Source organism: Sebastes fasciatus, chromosome 9 (assembly GCF_043250625.1).
Source record: "Sebastes fasciatus isolate fSebFas1 chromosome 9, fSebFas1.pri, whole genome shotgun sequence".
Taxonomy (NCBI): Eukaryota; Metazoa; Chordata; class Actinopteri; order Perciformes; family Sebastidae; genus Sebastes; species Sebastes fasciatus.
In genome coordinates, this window is record NC_133803.1 from 29,416,912 (window position 1) to 29,436,418 (window position 19,507).

General features: G+C 43.9%; 1 protein-coding gene across 10 annotated transcripts in view; it reads left to right on the forward strand.

Moving 5' to 3' along the window:
- The window catches only part of meis1b (Meis homeobox 1 b), a 235,713-nt gene that overhangs the window by 152,584 nt on the left and 63,622 nt on the right, over positions 1–19,507 (forward strand). For all 10 annotated transcript variants that reach the window (XM_074647112.1, XM_074647111.1, XM_074647109.1 and 7 more), the window contains one exon: positions 6,040–6,151. In XM_074647112.1, the coding sequence (XP_074503213.1) occupies positions 6,040–6,151 (112 nt within the window). The remainder of the gene's footprint in view (positions 1–6,039; positions 6,152–19,507) is intronic.

A 19,507-nucleotide genomic window follows, 5' to 3' on the forward strand; every position in this document is an offset into this window, starting at 1 on the left:
ATTCAACAAGTGATACAAAGAGGCGACCACGTGACTTGTGTGTTTCTTAGCCTCTTCATTATTGTGGTGGAATAACAAGTAGGGGTGATTCTGATTAAGCAAATCAAGGCCAGGGTGACTTCAAAGAAGTGTCAGGAGCTTCTTGTATACTTTCATACTTTTGTTGCACTAGCTTTCAGTTGATTTATTACTTGTTTTTTAAATCATGCAGCATTGCTGGAAACTTAGTGGAGCCGCTCTGTGTCGTAACTATTCTCCTGTGATAGACACCAAATCCCAATCGCAAATAAAGTTCTTGGCTTGTGTCTCGTGTTACTTATGATGGGCGGCCATGTCTGTCCCCGAGGCCTGCTGTGGTTTCTTTGGCTAAGTAAACAATAACCTGGCTTAACACATGTGTACTTAGCTAATGGAAAGTTCCTCTCCCCCTTAACCCCCTGTGAGCCTCTGACAATGGCCACCGTCACAAACAGCCCCGTCTCCAAGGGATCTGGCGAGAGCATCCCAGCGCGGCCGGCTGCGAGTCGAGCTAGGCTATAGGCTAACGAAAGAAACCGCAGCAAAACACGTCATTAAGAAATTACGCCTGCCTTCTCATTTACAGGCGAATAAAAGGAAATATGCTTTGTTTGGGGTTAGATAGCGCGGAGGGGAGAGCACTCCAGTTAATGTTTTTGTTTGGATTTCAGCTCACAGAGGGTAAACAAGGAGTCTGCAGCGAGAGCTGAAGTGGAAGAGGCCACAGAGAAAGAAAATCAGTTTGTCAGTTTCCGTGAGTGTCATCTAAATGGACTTTAAAAGCTCTGGTAATTATCTCAAACATGTAATTATCTTTGGTTGTCTCGATGAGGTTAACCCGCCAGTTTTGAGAAGCCGATTGAAGAGTACCTGACGGCTATTCAGTGTAGCATACTTTACTTACTCAAGAGACCAAATCCAGTTTTCTCCCTCACCCCCTTCAGCAATTATAAGGTTATTTCTTCTTTCTTTGTCTATTGTGGAGAGTTAGGGAGGAAGGGGAGTGCAGAACAGAAAGGGAGGGAGGAGGGTCTTTTGCTCTCTCACTCCTTTTTTTTTTTTTTTTTTTTCTTGCACCACGCATACCATTATCAGCCGTTCTTTTCTTTTTGGAATATTGCAGCGAGAGGGGAGGAGAGAGCAGAGAAAGCGGAGGTAGTTGGGCAAGCACTTGCCAGGCCGGTTATCAGAGAGGCAGATCCTGCTTTATCTAGTCACAGTGTAAACAAGAGTTTACAATAGCTGGCCTTTCAGCCCCTTTCACTAACAGCTTCCCCACCAGCATTCAGCCGAGTAGGAGAATGTGTCCCGAGCTCTTGCAGGCCATCTCGCCGCTGCAACACATAGCATTCTCGCCGATTTCAACTTGAGGAAGCAGCGCTGCTCGCAAAAGGTCAAAAATGGTGTTAAAGAAAACAACCGCAGAGAACATATGCACCAAAGCATTCTGGGAGATGGAGTAGCCCAACTGTCATCTTTGATTCAGATGTACCACCACTGAAGAGTGTATGTGTGTGGGGTTATGTATGTCTGTGCCGCTAAGTATGCACATATGATTATTCCTGCACGCTCGCTGGCACAGAGTGAAAAGTAAATATCCATATCATCACAAAAGATATTTCAGAGTGAGGGAAGAGGGGAGGGAGGGGGGCAAAGCACAACAACCTTAACCATTTTCTTTATTATTGCAAATGAATTGGCAAGGCAACATTTCTTGCATGAGCGCTTGTATGATATGGGGCCTGGCACAGCGAGAAAGGGAAGCCCCCCCTCGCATCTTAGACGCGGCACAATGAGAATGCATTGGATTGGAATGCATCACCGATCATAGCGGAATCAGAATTTCCAGCAAGGAAAATCTTTTCATGGCGAATTAGGGCGATGGAAGGAAGAGAAATGGTAATGAAAAAAAAAAAAAAAAAGGTATGCATGGCTCACAAACAGGGTTCCCTTGGCTTGGCGCGGCAGATTTAAGAACTTTAGCTAAAGCTAGGCAGAATAGAATGTGGAAAATTGAATTTACTAAACAATTAAGCATTGAATTAATCTGCATCCCGCACAGGAGTGTGAGAGAGAGAGAGAGCGAGAGGGAGAGAGTTAAAGAGAGAGAGAGGGCGAGAGACCATGGCGGCTCATTAAGGGGACACAGAATAAATCAAGTGTGTAGCTGTGTGTGCAGAGGGACAGCTCGCTCTTTCTCTGTGTTTCCTCCAGCTTTCTGTTTATGCATCTATTCATCTCGTGGATTTACATACCCCATATGTTGAAGGTGGACCTCTACGCTGTGCGCTTGTTGGCACAGGGTGTGTTTTTGTTGCTGTGTGTCTTGTGGTCAAAGTGTGTGTGCTTTGTTAGATAGAGACTGTGAGTATGGCGGTGCCGTGATGTGTTTGCATAAGGTAGATAAAAGGTGAGTGTGTGAGTGACCAAAATAGTGCTGCGTGCACACATGCTGTGTGCTGGTATGTGATGTCAGCCGTGTGTGTATTAATTGAGTGTTAGATCAGTGCCGGGCCTGTTCCGACCAAGGGCGGCCTGTGATTATAAATAAACTCCCCGTCCCCGCGGAGATGCCACCAGGCCCTGTCTGAGCCCCGCCCCCTTTCCCATGGGGCCTCAGCGGCCACCTCCCAGCAGGCAAAGCGCTCTTTTGTTCAATTACAGCTAATGCAGTAGTTTGCCATTTCCCCTTGCACTTTCTAATTATATTTTCAAGTGGAATTTGTTACAGAATTAAAACAAAAAGAAAAAGAAAAAAAGAAAAAGAATCCGTTTTGCAAAGCTGAGGCTCTTGGGTTTTTTAATACTTGCCGTTCGACATCCCCGGGGTACTGTGCTATTCTTTTTTTTTTTCACAGAGCTCTGAATAAACAAGTTCTGCTCATTTTTTTTTTAAAAAGCTGCACTTTTGGAGGAGCTGGCAGAAGCCGGAGTTAACTGTTTGAGCGCTGAGCATGTGGTCTGGATTACCTCACTTGTGATGTTCTCTGGAGTTACTCGGTCATGCACGGGTGTTTCATTTTTCAGCGTTCTATGGTCGGCAATAAAGAATTTGTATGAAGTGGAAAAAAAACCCACCCTCTTGGTATCTTATCCCCGTTAAAATCAACGTTTATCTACCCAATCACCATCCTCAGTCACGTCTTTGTGCAGCGACTTTCCTCTTTATTGCAAAGCCTCAAAGCCTAATTTGGAAAACAACGATTATATCGTCCATGTAAGCGCTGGATTATAATTTCATAGCCCAGGAACATCAAACGGGCTCTAATAGACTCCAAATGTGTTGAATTTGCTGACTTGTATATTCTTTTCTGTTATTTTATTCCTTCTACATTTTGTTTAAAACAAACCCTGTGTCATGAATTAATGTCTGCTCCTCTTTTCATAATTCTAAACTCGGCTCCAAATCCTCCTCGCAGATTCAGTCTTGTAGTATCCCAATTGAAACCAGTTGTTCCCCAGTGTGTTCCTCTCTCCTCCCTCCTCTCTTCCTCCATCTGGGTTTCTATCACTCATTTCGTCACGTAGCCCTAAAAGCGTGATGCAAACACCACATTGCCCCCTTGATATCTGCTTCATTTGATTTGGCAGAGCAGAGATAGGCTCACGTAGGCTTCGAGTGTTTGTGTGTGTTTTGTTTGTTGCGTGTTTGCTCGTGAAAGCTATAGCTGCGTGTGATAAGACATTAGATTCCATTTCCTTCTATTTTGAAGTCTCTTTTCCCTCCTGTCCTCAGTGCTGATGTTGCTTTTCAGAGGCACTGAGAGATAAGAGGTAACATCTGGTTACGTTTCAATAATGTGTAGCAGCTTCGTATGGGGCAGATCCTGATTTCAGTGTGTGTGTATCTGTGTCTCTGTAAATGTGTGCGTGAGGGAACTTAATATGTCAGTATCTGACTGTGTGTGCATGTATGTGATGTCTGCTTATCTGTGTGTGTCTGAACACTGTATGTGTGTCTTCCCTTTATCCTTCTGTCTGGACTAGGGCTGTCCTCGACTTAAGAAATTATTAGTCGACTAACACTCGTACGATTTTGTCGACTAACTGATTCATCTACAGATCTGTAAAACTGAGTTTCTCCACAAAGAATCACATAAAAAGCATCACTTTAAATCTTGTGTTTACAAGAGATGTGCTCTTAAGTTTCTTGGAAATAAGTCATTCAGCATGAAAAAATTTATAAAAGATGACTTATCGACTAAAGAAATCTTAGTGGACTAATTCATGTACAGTACACACTACACGACAATCAAGCCAATTTTGGGCCCGATTCCCTCCTCCTGACAATCGGTAGATTTTTTTAATGGTTGTAAAGATTTTTTACATCCTCCGATCGGCTAGGAAGTCCATCCTGGACGCACCGATCTCAAATCGTAAATATTAAACATGTTCAATATTTACGATCAGATATCCTTTTGTGTGTGGGGAACCCCGAGGACAGCCGATGGCGCAGTCACGTGGGAAAGAACGATAGCCAATAGAGAACCAAGCTGACTGAAGAAGGAAGGACAACCACCGCTGTCAAGGCGGCTGCGGCTAATGCATGGGCTAATGCAAAATGCAAAGCATAAAGTAGTAGTAAGATGGAGCTCAGAAATGGAGGACCAACTCGTTAATTTGTGGCAACATTACGAGTGTTTTAACGTGTCTCCATGACTTCATCCATCCATCCTTCATGAATGTTCAGTACAAAGTAGTACAAAAACATCGCTAATTCTTACTGGCCGTCGTCCGCCATGTTTGTTTACACTAAGGTCACGTTTGATCGCAAGAGATTTTGCGATTTTTTTTGTCTTTTTTTAGTTTATGAATCTGTTAGTGTGTGGTTTGCTGTTTTGGCCAAATTGTTGCTCTCCACACACTACAGGAACAAAACAGTTACATTTAAAATAACATGTCGTTATGTGTGGCGTCGCTCACATTTTCAAAATCTGTTAAGATTTGGAGAATCTTTTAGTGTGGGCCGGCCTTAACACCAAAATGACCAACGAAGAGAGGTCAGCCCTAGTCTGGACCATTTGCTCCCCTGCCGTCCGCTCTGCAGCTGACACTCATCTGGCCTATGACCGTCCTTTACCCTTACACACACACACACACACACACACACACACACACACACACCTTACTATATATAAACCCAGGTCTCCTGAGTCTCTTTTGTCTCGTCAGCTGCTCATGTTCATCTGCTATTTTTCTTGAAGTCGCAGAGAAAGGAATGAACTTCCACTCTGTGGTAATACCTCGACTTTTTCATTTGTCTATATAAAGTTTGACGTCCGCTTCACTTCGGTCGGTCATGAAGTATTTTCTTTCATTTTTTCTTTGAGAAAAGATTGTGGGAAAACTTGAGCTTATTTGGTTATGTCTCCGTCTTGGCTCGGCCGCCCTTAAATGAAATTGAATTCTACATTAGCGGGATTGGTCATCCATTTTCGGTTTAATGTTTGGACAAAACAGAGGATTTATACATATGTAGCAATAGTCTGAATTATTTACCTCTCTCCCTCTCTCTCTCCGGTCCGCTCTGCTCTGATGACATCACTCCCTGGCGCTCGCTGCGGCCTATCTTAAGTTGTAGCTGTTTTGTATTTTCATCTGCTAGTGGTTTGAGCCAAATGGAGGCAGCCGTGGATTGCATGCCTCAGAAAGCTGGGAACTAATACAACATGTTCACTCGCTATTTGTCCGGGCCTTTCTCTGCATCGAGCCCCCGTAATCCTCATTCCATAAGACTGTTGCGGGGGCTCATACATACACACACACATACACACACACACTGCGTGAACGGGCTGCGAGTTGGCAAATGATGCGTTTTGTGAGTGTGAGTTTGTGTTTTTGCGTGGACTTCCTTCCACATAATGTACGATATATGTTGGCAGAAGTTTTCAAAAGAAGATAATAAAATATGCCTGCTAATGCCAGCATAAAATCAGCACAACTAATGATGGAAGAAAAAACACAAGAAATTGACATTAAATTAACTGATCTCTCTCTCTCTATTTTTTTTTTTTACGACAGACGTCCTGGAACAGAGATCATGATGACACGGCATCCACACGCTCCGGAGGAACGCCGGGACCGTCCAGCGGCGGACACACATCACACAGCGGCGACAACAGCAGCGAACAGGGTAAGAGTCTGACTCTCTGCCTCTTTTTCATGTTTATCAGGTGGCGGAGAAGGGGACACAAATTACATGTATACCAAGGTGCTGCTACGTTATATCATATACATCAAGTACACGATAGAGAACTTTAAGATGAGGCTTATTCAGCTGCTGCTAGTAACTCACAGGGAGGTCAGGGGTCACGGTCAGCTATATAAGAGCTCTTCTGGACCTGGTAGGGTTTCACTGTCTTGCTGCATGGTGCGGCAGACGGCTCGTACCCAAGTCTAGAGAGCGTCTTCTGTCTTCCTGGCGCCGCCACGCCAGCGGTTGTTTGATTTGTGCTACAGTCCTTTAGCATGCAGTCAGCTTTACATCTCATCATATTGGGTTGTTTGTGTGCTCCTGCTTTTCTTATATCCCAGAATACAAAGTTCATATTGTATGTACTGTTTTTAGTTTGCCCTACTTTTCTCTTTTCTGTTGACGTACGATCCCCTCGTCATAAGATGGTGATGGCGATTATTTGAAGGGAACGGTTTTGAGGAAATTGAAGCTAAAAAGAGAGACACTTTTTCAGATTAGTCACATCTTTTATCATGAAGCAATGGCATTGAAGCTTGCAACTGTTACAGGTTGCTTGCATCTTTGACAGTCTATGCACTTGAACTTCAACTAAAATGCTCTGGGTAGGAGTTATTGACTAAATGTGCAAAGAATGTGCATATTCAAATTATGATTTACGGGATTTTTCATTGATATTATGTTTAGCTGGGTCGAACATCCTTCGTCTGTATGCATTCTAAGAATATGTGTGTGTGTGTGTGTGAGAGAGAGACAGAAACAGGCATCAGTGGGAGGATGGGTTGGCGTTGGTGGGGCGACGGTGTTGCAAACAAACTGTAGGCAAAAAGGCAACTTCATATATTATTGAAGGCGATGTCAAGGCGAGCAGTTTGCAGGGTTGCCAGTGCCAGGAGGCAGAGCCTGGGTGGGAGCAGAGAGCGCCGCCATGCCTTCCACTCCAGTGAGCAGCCATTTATATAGTCAACACACACATACACACACTCTCTGTCTCTCTTTGTCTCTCTGTCTGTCTCATCCTCTCTCTTTCTGTGTTTTTCACACACATCCTCTCTCTCTCTCTCTCTCTCTCTCTCTCTCTCTCTCTCTCTCTCTCTCTCTCTCTCTCTCTCTCTCTCTCTCTCTCTCTCTCTCTCACGTACCGTTTGTCCTTCTTTCTCACTCGTCATTAATGCTCGACGGGGGAGCTGAGGGACGGAGAGGTGAGACACGAGTGGAGATAAAAATAAAAGATGGACAGATGATGTGGAAGAGGAGAACAGACTGATAAAAAAAGAGTGAAATTACAGTGAAAACAAAGCAATATTTGTGTGTGTGTGTGCACGCCTCTACCTCTGATGACTAATGGTCTGGGCAGCCAGGCAACATCTGATTGGTCGCTCTAATGAGCGTGCTCTGTGCCGAGTTTGGGCTCCTGCTCCTGTGACCTTTGCCCTCTATTGACCAAACTGACACTTCATTTTTCACATCTTTCCAATTATAGGCCCACTCCTTATGATGGCCCGCCTCCTCTCACTCTCTCTCTCTGTCTCTCTCTCTCTCATCATCTCTCTCTCTCTCTACATCCTCATACACCCCCCCTCTCTCTTATTGTAGGTTTTTGTTTGTTGTTGAAGTTCATTAGAGGGTAAAATGTGGAGTAGTGAGTGTGTATACATGTGTGTTGGTGTGTGTCGGCGCAATGAATGAGGCGCATTACAGGAGAGTTGGGAGCCATGAACGTATGTCCGGGTCCTAAAACATGTTAACTGTTAAATTAGGTAAATTTAAGACAGTAAAAAGTAGAAAATTATCATATTTTTTTATCATTTTCATTACCATAAGCATCCAGTATCAAGTTAATACAGAGTTTGGGATGAATTATAATACCTTAAACACAGATTATTGTCACTTTATTACTTTCTAGGGAATAGTGGACGATTCTCCAAACTCGATACTTTCACAATACTTGGGTGCTGATTCGATATGTATTGCGATTCGATATTGCGATTCATTGCGTTTTATAACTTTTTTAACACTAGACCATGGGAAAAAGTTGAATCATACACTTCTAGGGACTTTTACTTTGAAAAATATCTAAATTAATACAGTAAGAATGTTTGATTTTCAGCATGTAGGATGCCCTGAAGTCAAATATATCAGTCAATGTCAGGCATTATTTATTAATTTATTTCCAGCATTTTCATTTTCATTTATAAGGGACATCTTCTGGTGAATATAATCCATTCAATCTTATTTCCATATCTGTATTTTGTATATACAGTTCTCTTTGTTAACACCTTATTTTAATAACCTGATGTAGTCACGCGTGTGTACTTCCTCTAACTTCACCGAGTCCGACGCTAGCTCTCCCGTCAGCCCCGTGCTCTTTCGGCTCGCGGTGGGCGACTGCGGTTTGTTTTGGTTGACGGATATGGAACGGATATGACGTCACGTTACTCAGACTACAACAATAAAAGCGGTAACTTCCTTTTACCTCCGCATAGACTCAGATGAAGCAAATATATAGATTCTGGCATTAAAAAACAATTATAATATTTCCACTTAAACTATGTGGCAAAAGAGAAAACCATCCGGTTCAGGCATCCACATACTTTTGGCCGTATCTTTTTTCATGTAGGCTTTTACACCATTACTTTACCCTCTTCCTGAAGCCTGCCAACACCCTGATTTCTGCATGTGTATGTGTGTGATTGGTTTGTTTCTGTGGTGTTTCTCAGCATGAGGACGCAGTGACAACAGTAAATACCGGAGGACATCTTGGACTGGTTTCAGGTTTATATGGGTTAAGAGCTATCACTGCCACGTCATATTGGCTCTGGCAAATTGTATGTCAGTCACTTGGTAATCCCAGTAAGCTGGTTATTTATCTGTTTGGCACTTTGCTCGCTCTCTCTCCCCGACACCGTCTCTCCTCCCTCTTTTTTCGCTCTTTCATCTTCGCATCCTCCCTCTCTTCTCCAGTTTTCCCTTGTCTCCCACCTACTCTCGCGTCTCCCTCTTTCATTTTACTCTCAGTCGGTTTCTCTCTCTCCCTGTGAACCCCCGTGCTTTTCTCTCTCTCCTCCCCCTTTTTGCTTCCTTGCCTCCCACTCGCTCCAAAACACTACCTTTGTTTATCCCTCTTCTTTCCCTTTCTCTCACCTCTCTTTGTTCCTTTTGCTCTTTCCCCTTCTTCCCCATCTTTCCAATTTCACATCTCTGTTTTCCCTCTTCATCTTCATCTTTTTTCTGTTTCATTCTCACTCTGTTTTGCTTTCCCTCTTTCTTCCTCCCTCTTTCCCTATCTTGTTTATCTTTCACACTCTCCCTTTCTCATCTCATTTTTCTTCTTTCCTTCTCAGTTTCACTTCCTTCTTCTTCTCCTCTTTTCTTCATGTTTCATTCTTGTATTTCCCCCCCACCTCTGTCTCTCTTCTACCTTTCACAGATTGCTTTCTCACTGACCTTTCCCTCTCTGTCTCTCTCTCTTCCACTTTCTTCATTTTCTTCCCCTCCGCCTGTAGAGCTGCACAGCTAATGGCCATCTTTCTCTCCTTTACTCATTCTCTCCTTCTTTCTCTCATCTATCCTTTCAATCCTCCCCCTTTACTCCTTTACTCCTCAGTCTCTTAAACCACCTTCTTACTCTCCTTCCAAACCTCATCCTTCACCCAATCTCTCTCTAATTCCTTCCTGTTTTGTCTCTCCATCTTTTGCCCTCCTCATCCTCCCGTCCTCCGCCTCCAGCAGAGCGAAACAGCTCAGAGGAAGGATGCTGGATGGTTGAGGGCCTTTAACTAGTGAACTCCTCTCTCAGCCTTTTTTTCTGAGGCTATTCCTGAGACAAACACATGCTCCGCTCTGAACTCTTCTCTGAACGGTTCACTGCCCGTTGGTATGAAAAAAAAATCACCATTTCTACCCGGAAACGTAACATTCACACTCTCAAATGTCTCGGCATTACGTAAGGCCAGAGGTCTCCACACGCGAGAAGATGCTCTTTCTAAAAGCAAAGTAATCAATAATGTGATTTTTAAACATGCAATATTTAATGATAACTCTTAGATCTTTTATTCATCAGCAGGTGTTCTGCAGTGATTCGTCACTGTCCGTAAGAATGTCAGCAATTAGAGAGAAAATTATTTTTTTATCGTTGCATGTGGTGACAATGCTCCCATGCTGAGTTCCTAGTTATGGGTGTTTGCGCTTTGACCACAGTGCCAGTGGTATTGTTTAGCACTGAATTCCACTGGCAGTCAGAGGAAAATGGAAGGAGGATCACATTTGCTTCACACGTGTCATTAAAAATCAGTCCTGGGTGTCTCCTCTCTCCCTAAAAGAGCACACAAAGAAGAAAGCCTCTTATTTTTCTCCTCCCTTTCTCTGGGAGGTCTTTGTAAACATCCAGCAAGCTTCGACAGGGAGAGTCGGAGAGCGGCCCTGTAGTTAATTAGTCCCACTCTATTAGCCCAGCTGTTTGCTAGCTAGTTCCTACCAACAGGGCCCTTTGTTTAATACCCAGAAGCCCACTGGAGAAGCCTCATTGTGGCTGGCGTTGCCTTGGATCATGCTTCTCTGTGAAGAGTAATGCTCGAAGGGCAGAGGGAAAAGCCAACAGATCATATATGCCTGCGATGGAGGAGGGGGGTTGGGGAGGGGGGGTCCCTTACGGACATGAGCGGGCCCTCTCTATTTCTCCCAGTATAAAGTACTCCTCTTTGCCTGTGTGAATTTTTAAGGACACCCCTTGGCTTCTCCAAGGGCCTGGCGTGCGAGGGAAACAGAATAACATTCAGGCAGTGAATCGGGCAGCTGCAGCGGTGTGGACGCGAGCTGAGCCGAGGAGCGGGGCAGAGTGTTTGCTCTGTTTTTGAAAGCTACAGGGTTCCCCTCTCCGCTTGTCAGAAACATCCAGGGAGCGAGGCGATGACTGGCGATATTAGATATGTATCGCCAATTACCCAGACCGTTTGTAGAGAGTACAGTGTGCCGCGCCAAGGCAAATAGCTCCCTGTAAGGCAATGTGTGAGTGTCTGCATACATTTCTAGTAGTGGCCTGAGATTTCTGGTTATTTGTCTGATATTCAGCCCCTGAGAGTTTTTTTTTTTTTTCTTTGGCTGGTGTAGTTGGACACGAATATGTATGCTGATATTTGCTATTTGACCAATTTAAACTGTGTGTATGAGTCTATTATGGTAGCTCATTCCTGCTGCATGAGGTTCTGTTATTTTATCTTTGAACTAATTGCTCCCGTCTGTACAATGACATTCCTGTATATTTATTGATCAGAGTGAGTTATTCATTGATGTATCAATGATAGTTCTGCCCCCTCTTAGTCGATTAGTCAACTAATCAGTTGTTTTGCTCTTATTTGACTAAGATTTCTTTAGTCGATTAGTCATTTTTTATGCTTTTTTCATGCTGAATGACTTATTTCCAAGAAACTTATGAGCACATCTCTGGTAAACACAAGATTTAAAGTGGTAAAGTAAAGTTCTTTGTGGAGAAACTTAATTTGATAGATCGATTAAATCAACAAATCGATTAGTCGACAAAATGGTATGAGTGTAAGTCGACTAATAATTTCTTTGGTCAAGGAAAGCTCTAGAATGAACCCTGCAACATGTTGAAGAAAACCAATTTATCAGGAATATGTATCACTTAGATGAAAAGACCTGTGGTGCCCTTAATGGCTGAAGAACCTTCGCCAAAATAGTTGCTAGTTTGAATCCCAGCTGGGGGGTGTGGCGCTTGGTCGGCCCCTTCTTCAAGATGTGGCCTTAAAACATTTGGATAACCATCTCTGTTTTTAATATGTATTTCAATTCACCCCATTCATTCTGAATCACCGTATATAACTTCCACTGGCTGTGAATCCCCATCGATCAGGCTGCAATATTCCTGATGTTGTCATCCATCCATCCACCCTCCGACCTCTGTGCCCTGCAACAAGGTCAGGCCACAGAGGAGCTGTTGCTCTCCGTCCCCTCATTGGCCAGTCTCCAGGGCCGGGGCGAGCAAACGGGGACATGGACAGGGGTGCCAGGCAATCGGCAGCCAGATCCGGCTCATCCAATCACTCGGCTTCACGTGCCCCCACCCCCCCTCAAAGTCACCGATTAATTGGTCCGATTGTCCAGCAGACTGGAAGAGAGAACTGTGTGGTGCTTTTCTCTCCCAGTAGCCTTTAGCTGCTCATGAAAATGTACTGTTAATAATAATAGAAGTGTGTTCTGGTTGCATTGGCGCACAGGCAATGCCAACTTTTAAAGTATAATTCAGCTTGTAGTTTTAAAATTCTACTTAAACACATTAATGCATTCATTTCTGCACATATCAAAACTCTTAAGTGTTAATTAATTTTGGCCAAACATTAAAAAAGCACAAGTGGAAATATAGAACAGAAGAGCAACGGTGCTTAGTTTTGTGTGGCTGTTGTCTAGACGTTATCGAGGAAGCTCCTCGGTCCGGTAATTGTCTCACTGGTGTCCAGCTTTCCTGGTAATCTGTTTAAATGCGAGGCTCTGTGGGTAGATAAAAGGTATGTGGTTCCCTTGATTAGTCTGCAGTCTGTATTACTGGAGGTGTGTGCGTGTGTAAGTACAGTAGCTGGCAGACACAAACAGGAATCTCTCTTTGATTTCCTCTGAGCGAGAACACGGGGAAGAAAGGGAGAGGAAGAAGACAAAAGTGAAAGAGCATGATGAAGATAAGGAGGAAGGAAGAGAATCTCAGAGCGAATGCTGTGAAAACATTTTGATGCTGACTGGAGCAGTGTGTGTGTGTGTGTGTGTGTGAAAATCCTATAGTGAGTGAGGAAAAGAGAGAGAGACAGAGCAGTTATATCCCTGATGAGTGTGTTAAGTGCTGCTGAGTGTTGTTTGGGAGTCTATTGAGGCGTATGCAGCGCTGCTAGCAAACAGCAATATCTTCTCTGCCGGCTCGGAGGTGAGAGAGTTGTGGCCGGGCCATCTGAAGCTCACCGCGTGTCCCACAGCGGGTTAAAGTGTGTAAGCATGTGTTAAAGAAAGCGGTTTAATATCCGCAGGGTCACAAGAGCATAATCCTAACTTTCAGTTCACATGCTGTTCATGAAAATCAATATTTGAAAGGCTTAACCTTGATTATAGGGGTGTAATAAAATATCGATACACATGAGTATCGCGATGTTATGTTGTGCGATAACCTCTTAAAAATCAGACAGCCTACCGTCTGGCCCGGCCTCTGTCGATCTTTTGGAAGTTGTAAAGTGAAGATACTGGCATCATATGAAACTAGAAAACCTAAGGAATCTATTGGTACCAACCATGTCATACTAGCTTGTCAAGAAGGAGGCTAAATAACGCTCCAAAGTTACGTTAGATTTTGGCGAGGAAAAACTGGCATGGTGATTTTCAAAGGGGTCCCTTGACCTCTGACCTCAATATATGAGAATGAAAACGGGTTCTATGGGTACCCACGAGTCTCCCCTTTACAGACATGCCCACTTTATGATAGTCACATGCAGTTTGGGGCAAAAACCATGCCATTTTTTGCATGCAGTATAAATGCCTGCCTGTTTGCCTATTCTAAAATGGTGTATTTCTGGTGTGTTCTTACTACTATGACAGTTTTCCTAAAATAATATTAAAAAAATCGCAATATATCGCCTTGCTTACAGTATTGCATTTTGTGAAATTTCTGCCTTTTGCACGTAAAAGTAGACAATAAAGTATTTTCTATTGTATTCTAAAGGGTAATTGCATCTCAAAACAACTTGAGAAAACATCCCTCGACAACTCAGCGTAGCCGGTAGGAATGTTTATTCAGCCTCAGCTGGATTTACTGCATCTCAAACATTATTATCTGTGGTTACCTGGGAAAAGAGCTGTTTGTCCTGTCAGCGTCCAATCACGACCATCCTCTCTCAGATTCACTGAGATCTTTACGACCTTCGCTGAGTCGCAGTGGCTGACGCGACATGTAGTGACTCGCCTTGCGGAAAATGATAGCCCTCGATGACTCTTTTTATTGCCTCGTGGGCGATAAGCAAACTCGGAGTGGCCTGAGTTTGCCCCTCTCGAAAAAGAGGAAATTGTATCAGGTTCCCACAGCGAGGGGCCAGTTTGCTTTTGGGATTAGAGGCTGGTGTTACCCGGCCACTGGGGTCGTGTGGAAGAAAGAATCAGAAATACAAGTAAACAAAGTGACTTCCTCCTCCCTCTCTCTTCTCCTCTGCCTCCTTTCACACATGAAACGATCTTCCGCTTTGTCAATCATGTTCACCAACTTTGCGTTTTATTGGCTCGAGCGATCGCCTCGTCTGTGAGAAGATAATAGTTATAAAACTGTTTGATAAGGTGTCCGAGGCTATTTGAGTGTTTGACTTTGGGATTTATGTGCTGTTTGTTGCTGAGCGTGTGTACACATCATCATGTGAGCCTCATATTTACACATATTGTCTTGATTTTTCTCACACATCTTCTGCCTCTTCTGCTCTCGCTACACCCTCGTTGTTGACTTTTCTGTAATAGCATTCAGAGGTGAATAAAATGTCTCTCTGTTGCATTAAATCTCCCCTGCATTCACTCAGTCTGTCTCCTTCCGTCTGTTGGCTACATGTGGGCATGTTTGCATGACCAAAGAAATGCAAAGTCTAGCCCAGACCATTACAATATGGCTTGTGTGCACAATTTACATGAAATACATATTCATTCATGACTTGCGTGCACACAAAATAGCCTCTCTCTCCTTCTTCCCCCCCGTCTCTCTTATGCCATCTTTCAGGCTTTGCGCTCGCTCAGGATGTGTCCTGTTCAGTGTGTCATTTATGTCTCTTATTTCTTACAAAGTTTCCATTTTTTCTTCCTTATTTTACCCATAAATGCACCACGATCACACCGTGTAGTTTGCTGCTGCTGCTCGAAGAACAGCCGTTCATTTAAAAAAAAAAGGAAAGAGAGAAAAGAGGTTCTACTTCATTTGCTCCAGTGAGGGAGAGCAAGCGGGAGGGAAATGTATCTTTAGCTCCCATGTTATAATTGTGGCACGCTAATGATGTAGACACATTCTCGCTGTCTGTTTACAGGAAGCGCTCTTCTTTAATTTGCGACTGGCGTGAACGCCAAATGCCTATATCTAATTACTGGTGTTTGCTAAAAGATACTATTTACACACACTTTTTGCCTTGTAGAGATCTCTTGTGCGTTGGGGTGGGGAGATTGTGACATAAAAAGTTACATGTGCAAACGTGGTAAAGACCAGTTTTTTATTTTAATTTTATATCTGCAACATTTCCTTTCTGTTTGTGTGCAGGAAGTTAGAAAATTAGAATAAGAGCAGTTCTTTTCCACATTTATTCAGTGCATCTAAATGCAAGATCATGTCTGAAGAGTGTCAACTGAGGACTCCATTCAGGTTTATTTCTGTATGAAGCACCATAATTTGCGTCATTCTCGTGTAATCATGTCCTAAAAGAAGATGCCACTTTTGTCAAATTACTGGATATCTTCCTCTGGAAGGGAATTCTTCAGCTTTGATTTGCAAATGTAAACAAGTTGAAATGTGGTAATGCACTTGTCATGCAAATGAAAAGGGAAAAAAAAGAGCTCATTCATTTGTGAAATTATTTGTGTGACTTGCCGCGGAGCGCAGAATGGTGACAAATTCCAAATTTGTCACCATTCTGCGCTCCTTATTTTGTCTGTTTCTGATTCAGCTCCAAATCCCCCTGGCATCACACACCGGGACACACACATACAGGCTCTCACAGACAGAAAATGCCCTGCTTCTTAATCGTGGCCATGTACAGGTTCATAGGGAATCACAGCGACTCATCACTGACGTGTCACAACGCATTACATCTGGCCGATAAAACAACCTTAAACTCTCTCTCCTCCTTCTGTCTTTCCATCTCTCTCGCAGCTGACTCTGCCTCCCTCCTCCTCCCCCTCCTCCTCCTCCTTCTCCTCCCTTGAAAGGGAGCTGAGCTCAGGGCCCAGGAGGCCTCTGATCAGATAGATGTTAACTTTTCTGGGAAAACCCTGATAGCAAGCGGGAAAATTTAGACGATCGCCTCTGACAGTGACGGACCAGATGAGCTAGGAAGTAACAGCGTGTGTTAATATTAGATGGATATGAAAGAGACGTACTGTAGTTTGGGCTTTATGGAAGGAGAGGAAAGAGAGAGAAGGGAGGGAGGGGGAGAGCAAAGAGACAGGGTATTAGCACTTTGTTCAGTGGAGAAGCATTGTTTGGCCCCTTGGCACACACAAGAACACACACACAAATAAGCAACTCACACACATGCACAGTGCACCAACGTTTATTTAAGCTTTTGATAAAGAGATTAGCCCCATCATCCTACGCTCTTAAGCTAGCCGAGGGGGTCCGTGTTCAGGAAATCCTGGCTTTCCTGAACACACGGGCTTATAGGGGGAACCTGGCTCAAGCAACACTCATATGATATTAATACAGTTGCTCGTGGTCAGATTAGAATGGTTTGGTCTTCAAATGGAGAGCAGATTGGTCAGATTGGTGTGTTTCAGTGACGAGACGGAGAGACAGAGAGAAAAAGATAGAAACAGAACAAGGAGGTGGAGAAGTTGTGCCAGCTGGGCTGTTTTTTTCTTTATTATTAGCGCTATCAGAGTGGTTGGAGTCCAGCTTAAAGCTACAAACAGCGGAGTGCTAATTTTAGCCTCCAAAGAGGATAAGGATAAATAGCTTGCTGCCAGTTTGCCATATGGTCCCCTGCCGATTATATTGTGTCAGGAATATTTTCCACGCCACCCCCACCCAAACATACACATATACACACAAACATATCTGTTGTTTCAGCATCCATGACGCATGGCGGATGGCTTTATCTCAACACGTAGATATGACCGAGGGGTTCATTTGCAGGTGTTTGCAAGGTAGAATTTTCCACAAATGTCATTATTAAACAGCCTGTGAAGGAGCATCATTAGTTTTTATTTTGTACAGTTTATGTCTTTGTAAGAATGGAATACTGAAACTTTAATTTCCAGACAGGAAGTTGTTGTTGTGGCGACGGCGGCGGCGGCGTCAACCGGGCGGCCTTTTTTTTTTATCCACTATAGCTTCCAGCTGCGAGGTAGCATTTGGCCTCTTCTGTAATCTCCTGCAACTTGGTTTATATTCTCACTTGTAAATGCGAGCCCCGTAGAAGAATAAAAAATGAGTCTCTCTCACTCCATCAACACACATGCATATGTTCACATGTAAATGCAACACACACTCACACAGCCACTCTCCATTATTCTCTCCCTCTCTCTCCCTCAAATTGAAATAATTCAATTTATGGACACAGTTCCAGACCTCCCTGGCTAAGACCATTATGCATGGAGTCACCCCCCCCCCCCCCCTTTTCTAACAAAAGAACGGGAGAATTTACCAGCCGGCTCTCCAAACGACACCCACACAAAGCCAATTTCATGCCAGGAAAACACCAGCAGAAGCGCCATTTTTGGTCAAAACTAGCATCCCTGTGGATTTTTTTAAATCTTCGAATATGGGTCGACGCTACTTTAATATCTGTTAGGGCTTATTTCATAACCCTGATATGACACATGCAACTCTCTTTGCTTCTAACATTCAAACCTGGACCTTATACAGGTGTTTAAAAGTGATATTGAAATATTCAGTTTAGGTGATAATGAGTTAAAAGGTGTAACATCTGAGGTGACGGGGCATGTTTGGAGCCCAAGTAACCAGGGATGCAGGAGGTTGGAGGTAAAGGATGGATTTAATGTGTGTCGACTGGGTCAAAGCTTGACCCAGGGGTAACCCAGACCAAACATGCTGCCCCCCCGAGGCCCCCTCCCCTCGGTCCGTTTGACATGGATACCCGCTATAGGGATTTGACTGCGAGATAAAGACCTCAGCAAGCTTTTCTAAGAGTTTAGAGAGAGAGAGAGGGAGGGAAGAGAGGGCTAGATAACAAATACCTGTAGGTAAACACAAGAGCAGCAGGGTGGGCCGGAGGGCAGCGTTGGCGTTTACTTTGTGTGTTTGCAGAGCAACGCAAGGCATGCCACTTGTCATACACACACTCATGAACACACACACATTTGGATGTAACCCGATCGTCCCTTCATGCTCCGAGCCAGTGAAACTCAAAGAGATGAGCAGGGACCGGGGGCTGAGATTCTCACTAGTGATAACCTTTGGAGTAAAGGCTGAGTGTTAAAAACACACACACACACACACACACACACACACACTGCATATTGTACACACCAGCTCCCATGGGCAGTCCCAGGTCTTTGTCCCACTGAGAATCTCTTTGGGCAGAGAGGTCATACTTTTACAGGAAGTCACCCCCAGAGAGGGCTGCCTCTTTCAGGAAGGGACTTGGTGGGACTATGCGGCGAGAACGCCGGCGGTCCACGGGGGGCATATCACTCCCGTCCACATGGGGCCAAATGCTCCACAGGAAATAGGCCTGCTGTAAACCCACTCACTTCCTCTTCCTCTGCCCCTGTCTCGCAAGCCTTATCGGGGCTGCGTATGGGGAGGCTGATAGGACTACAAATCCCCCACATCCACACAACACCGCATCCTGTGCCCATCAGGGACACGTTGACAAGGAGGCGAAGGTGGAGACGCAGCGTTACGTTGGATGGAGAATCTATATGGTTCATTTAATACTTCAGCTTGTGAAACAGAGCGGTTGTGATCATGGGTGGATTATGACACAATGGGCCCCTGGGCATAGACAGGCAAAAGGCCCCACCACCTCTCCTACATAGGAGCAAGATGCACAGACTTTAGAGTTGTTTAGTCCCCTTTTTTGTTGTTTTGTGTCTTTGTAGTCGTGATGCATCTCTCTATCTTTGTGTCTTTTTGCGGTCGTTACTCACCTCTGTGGTTTTGTGTCTCTTTGTAGTTGTTTTCTTATGTCTTTGTGGTCATTTTGAGACTCTTTGTAGTTGTTTTGTGTCTCTTTGTAGCCATTTAGCATCTCTTTGTGGTCATTTTGAGTCTCTTTGTAGTTGTTTTGCGTCTCTTTTTAGTCATTTTGAGTCTCTTTTTAGTTGTTTTGTGACTCTATTTTGAGTATCTTTTGTAGTTTTGCTCCTTTTTGTAGTCTATTTTTGTCTCTTTGAAGTCATTTTGCATCTTTGTAGTTAGTTTGAGTCTCTTTATAGTTGCCTTCTGTCTCTTTGTAGTTGTTTTGTGTCTCTATTTTGAGTCTCTTTGTAGTCTTTTTGTGTCTCTTTGTAGTTGTTTTGGTCTCTCTGTAGTCTTTTTGAGTCTCTTTGTAGTCATTTTGTGTCTATTTTGAGTCTCTTCCTTGTTGCTATGTGTCT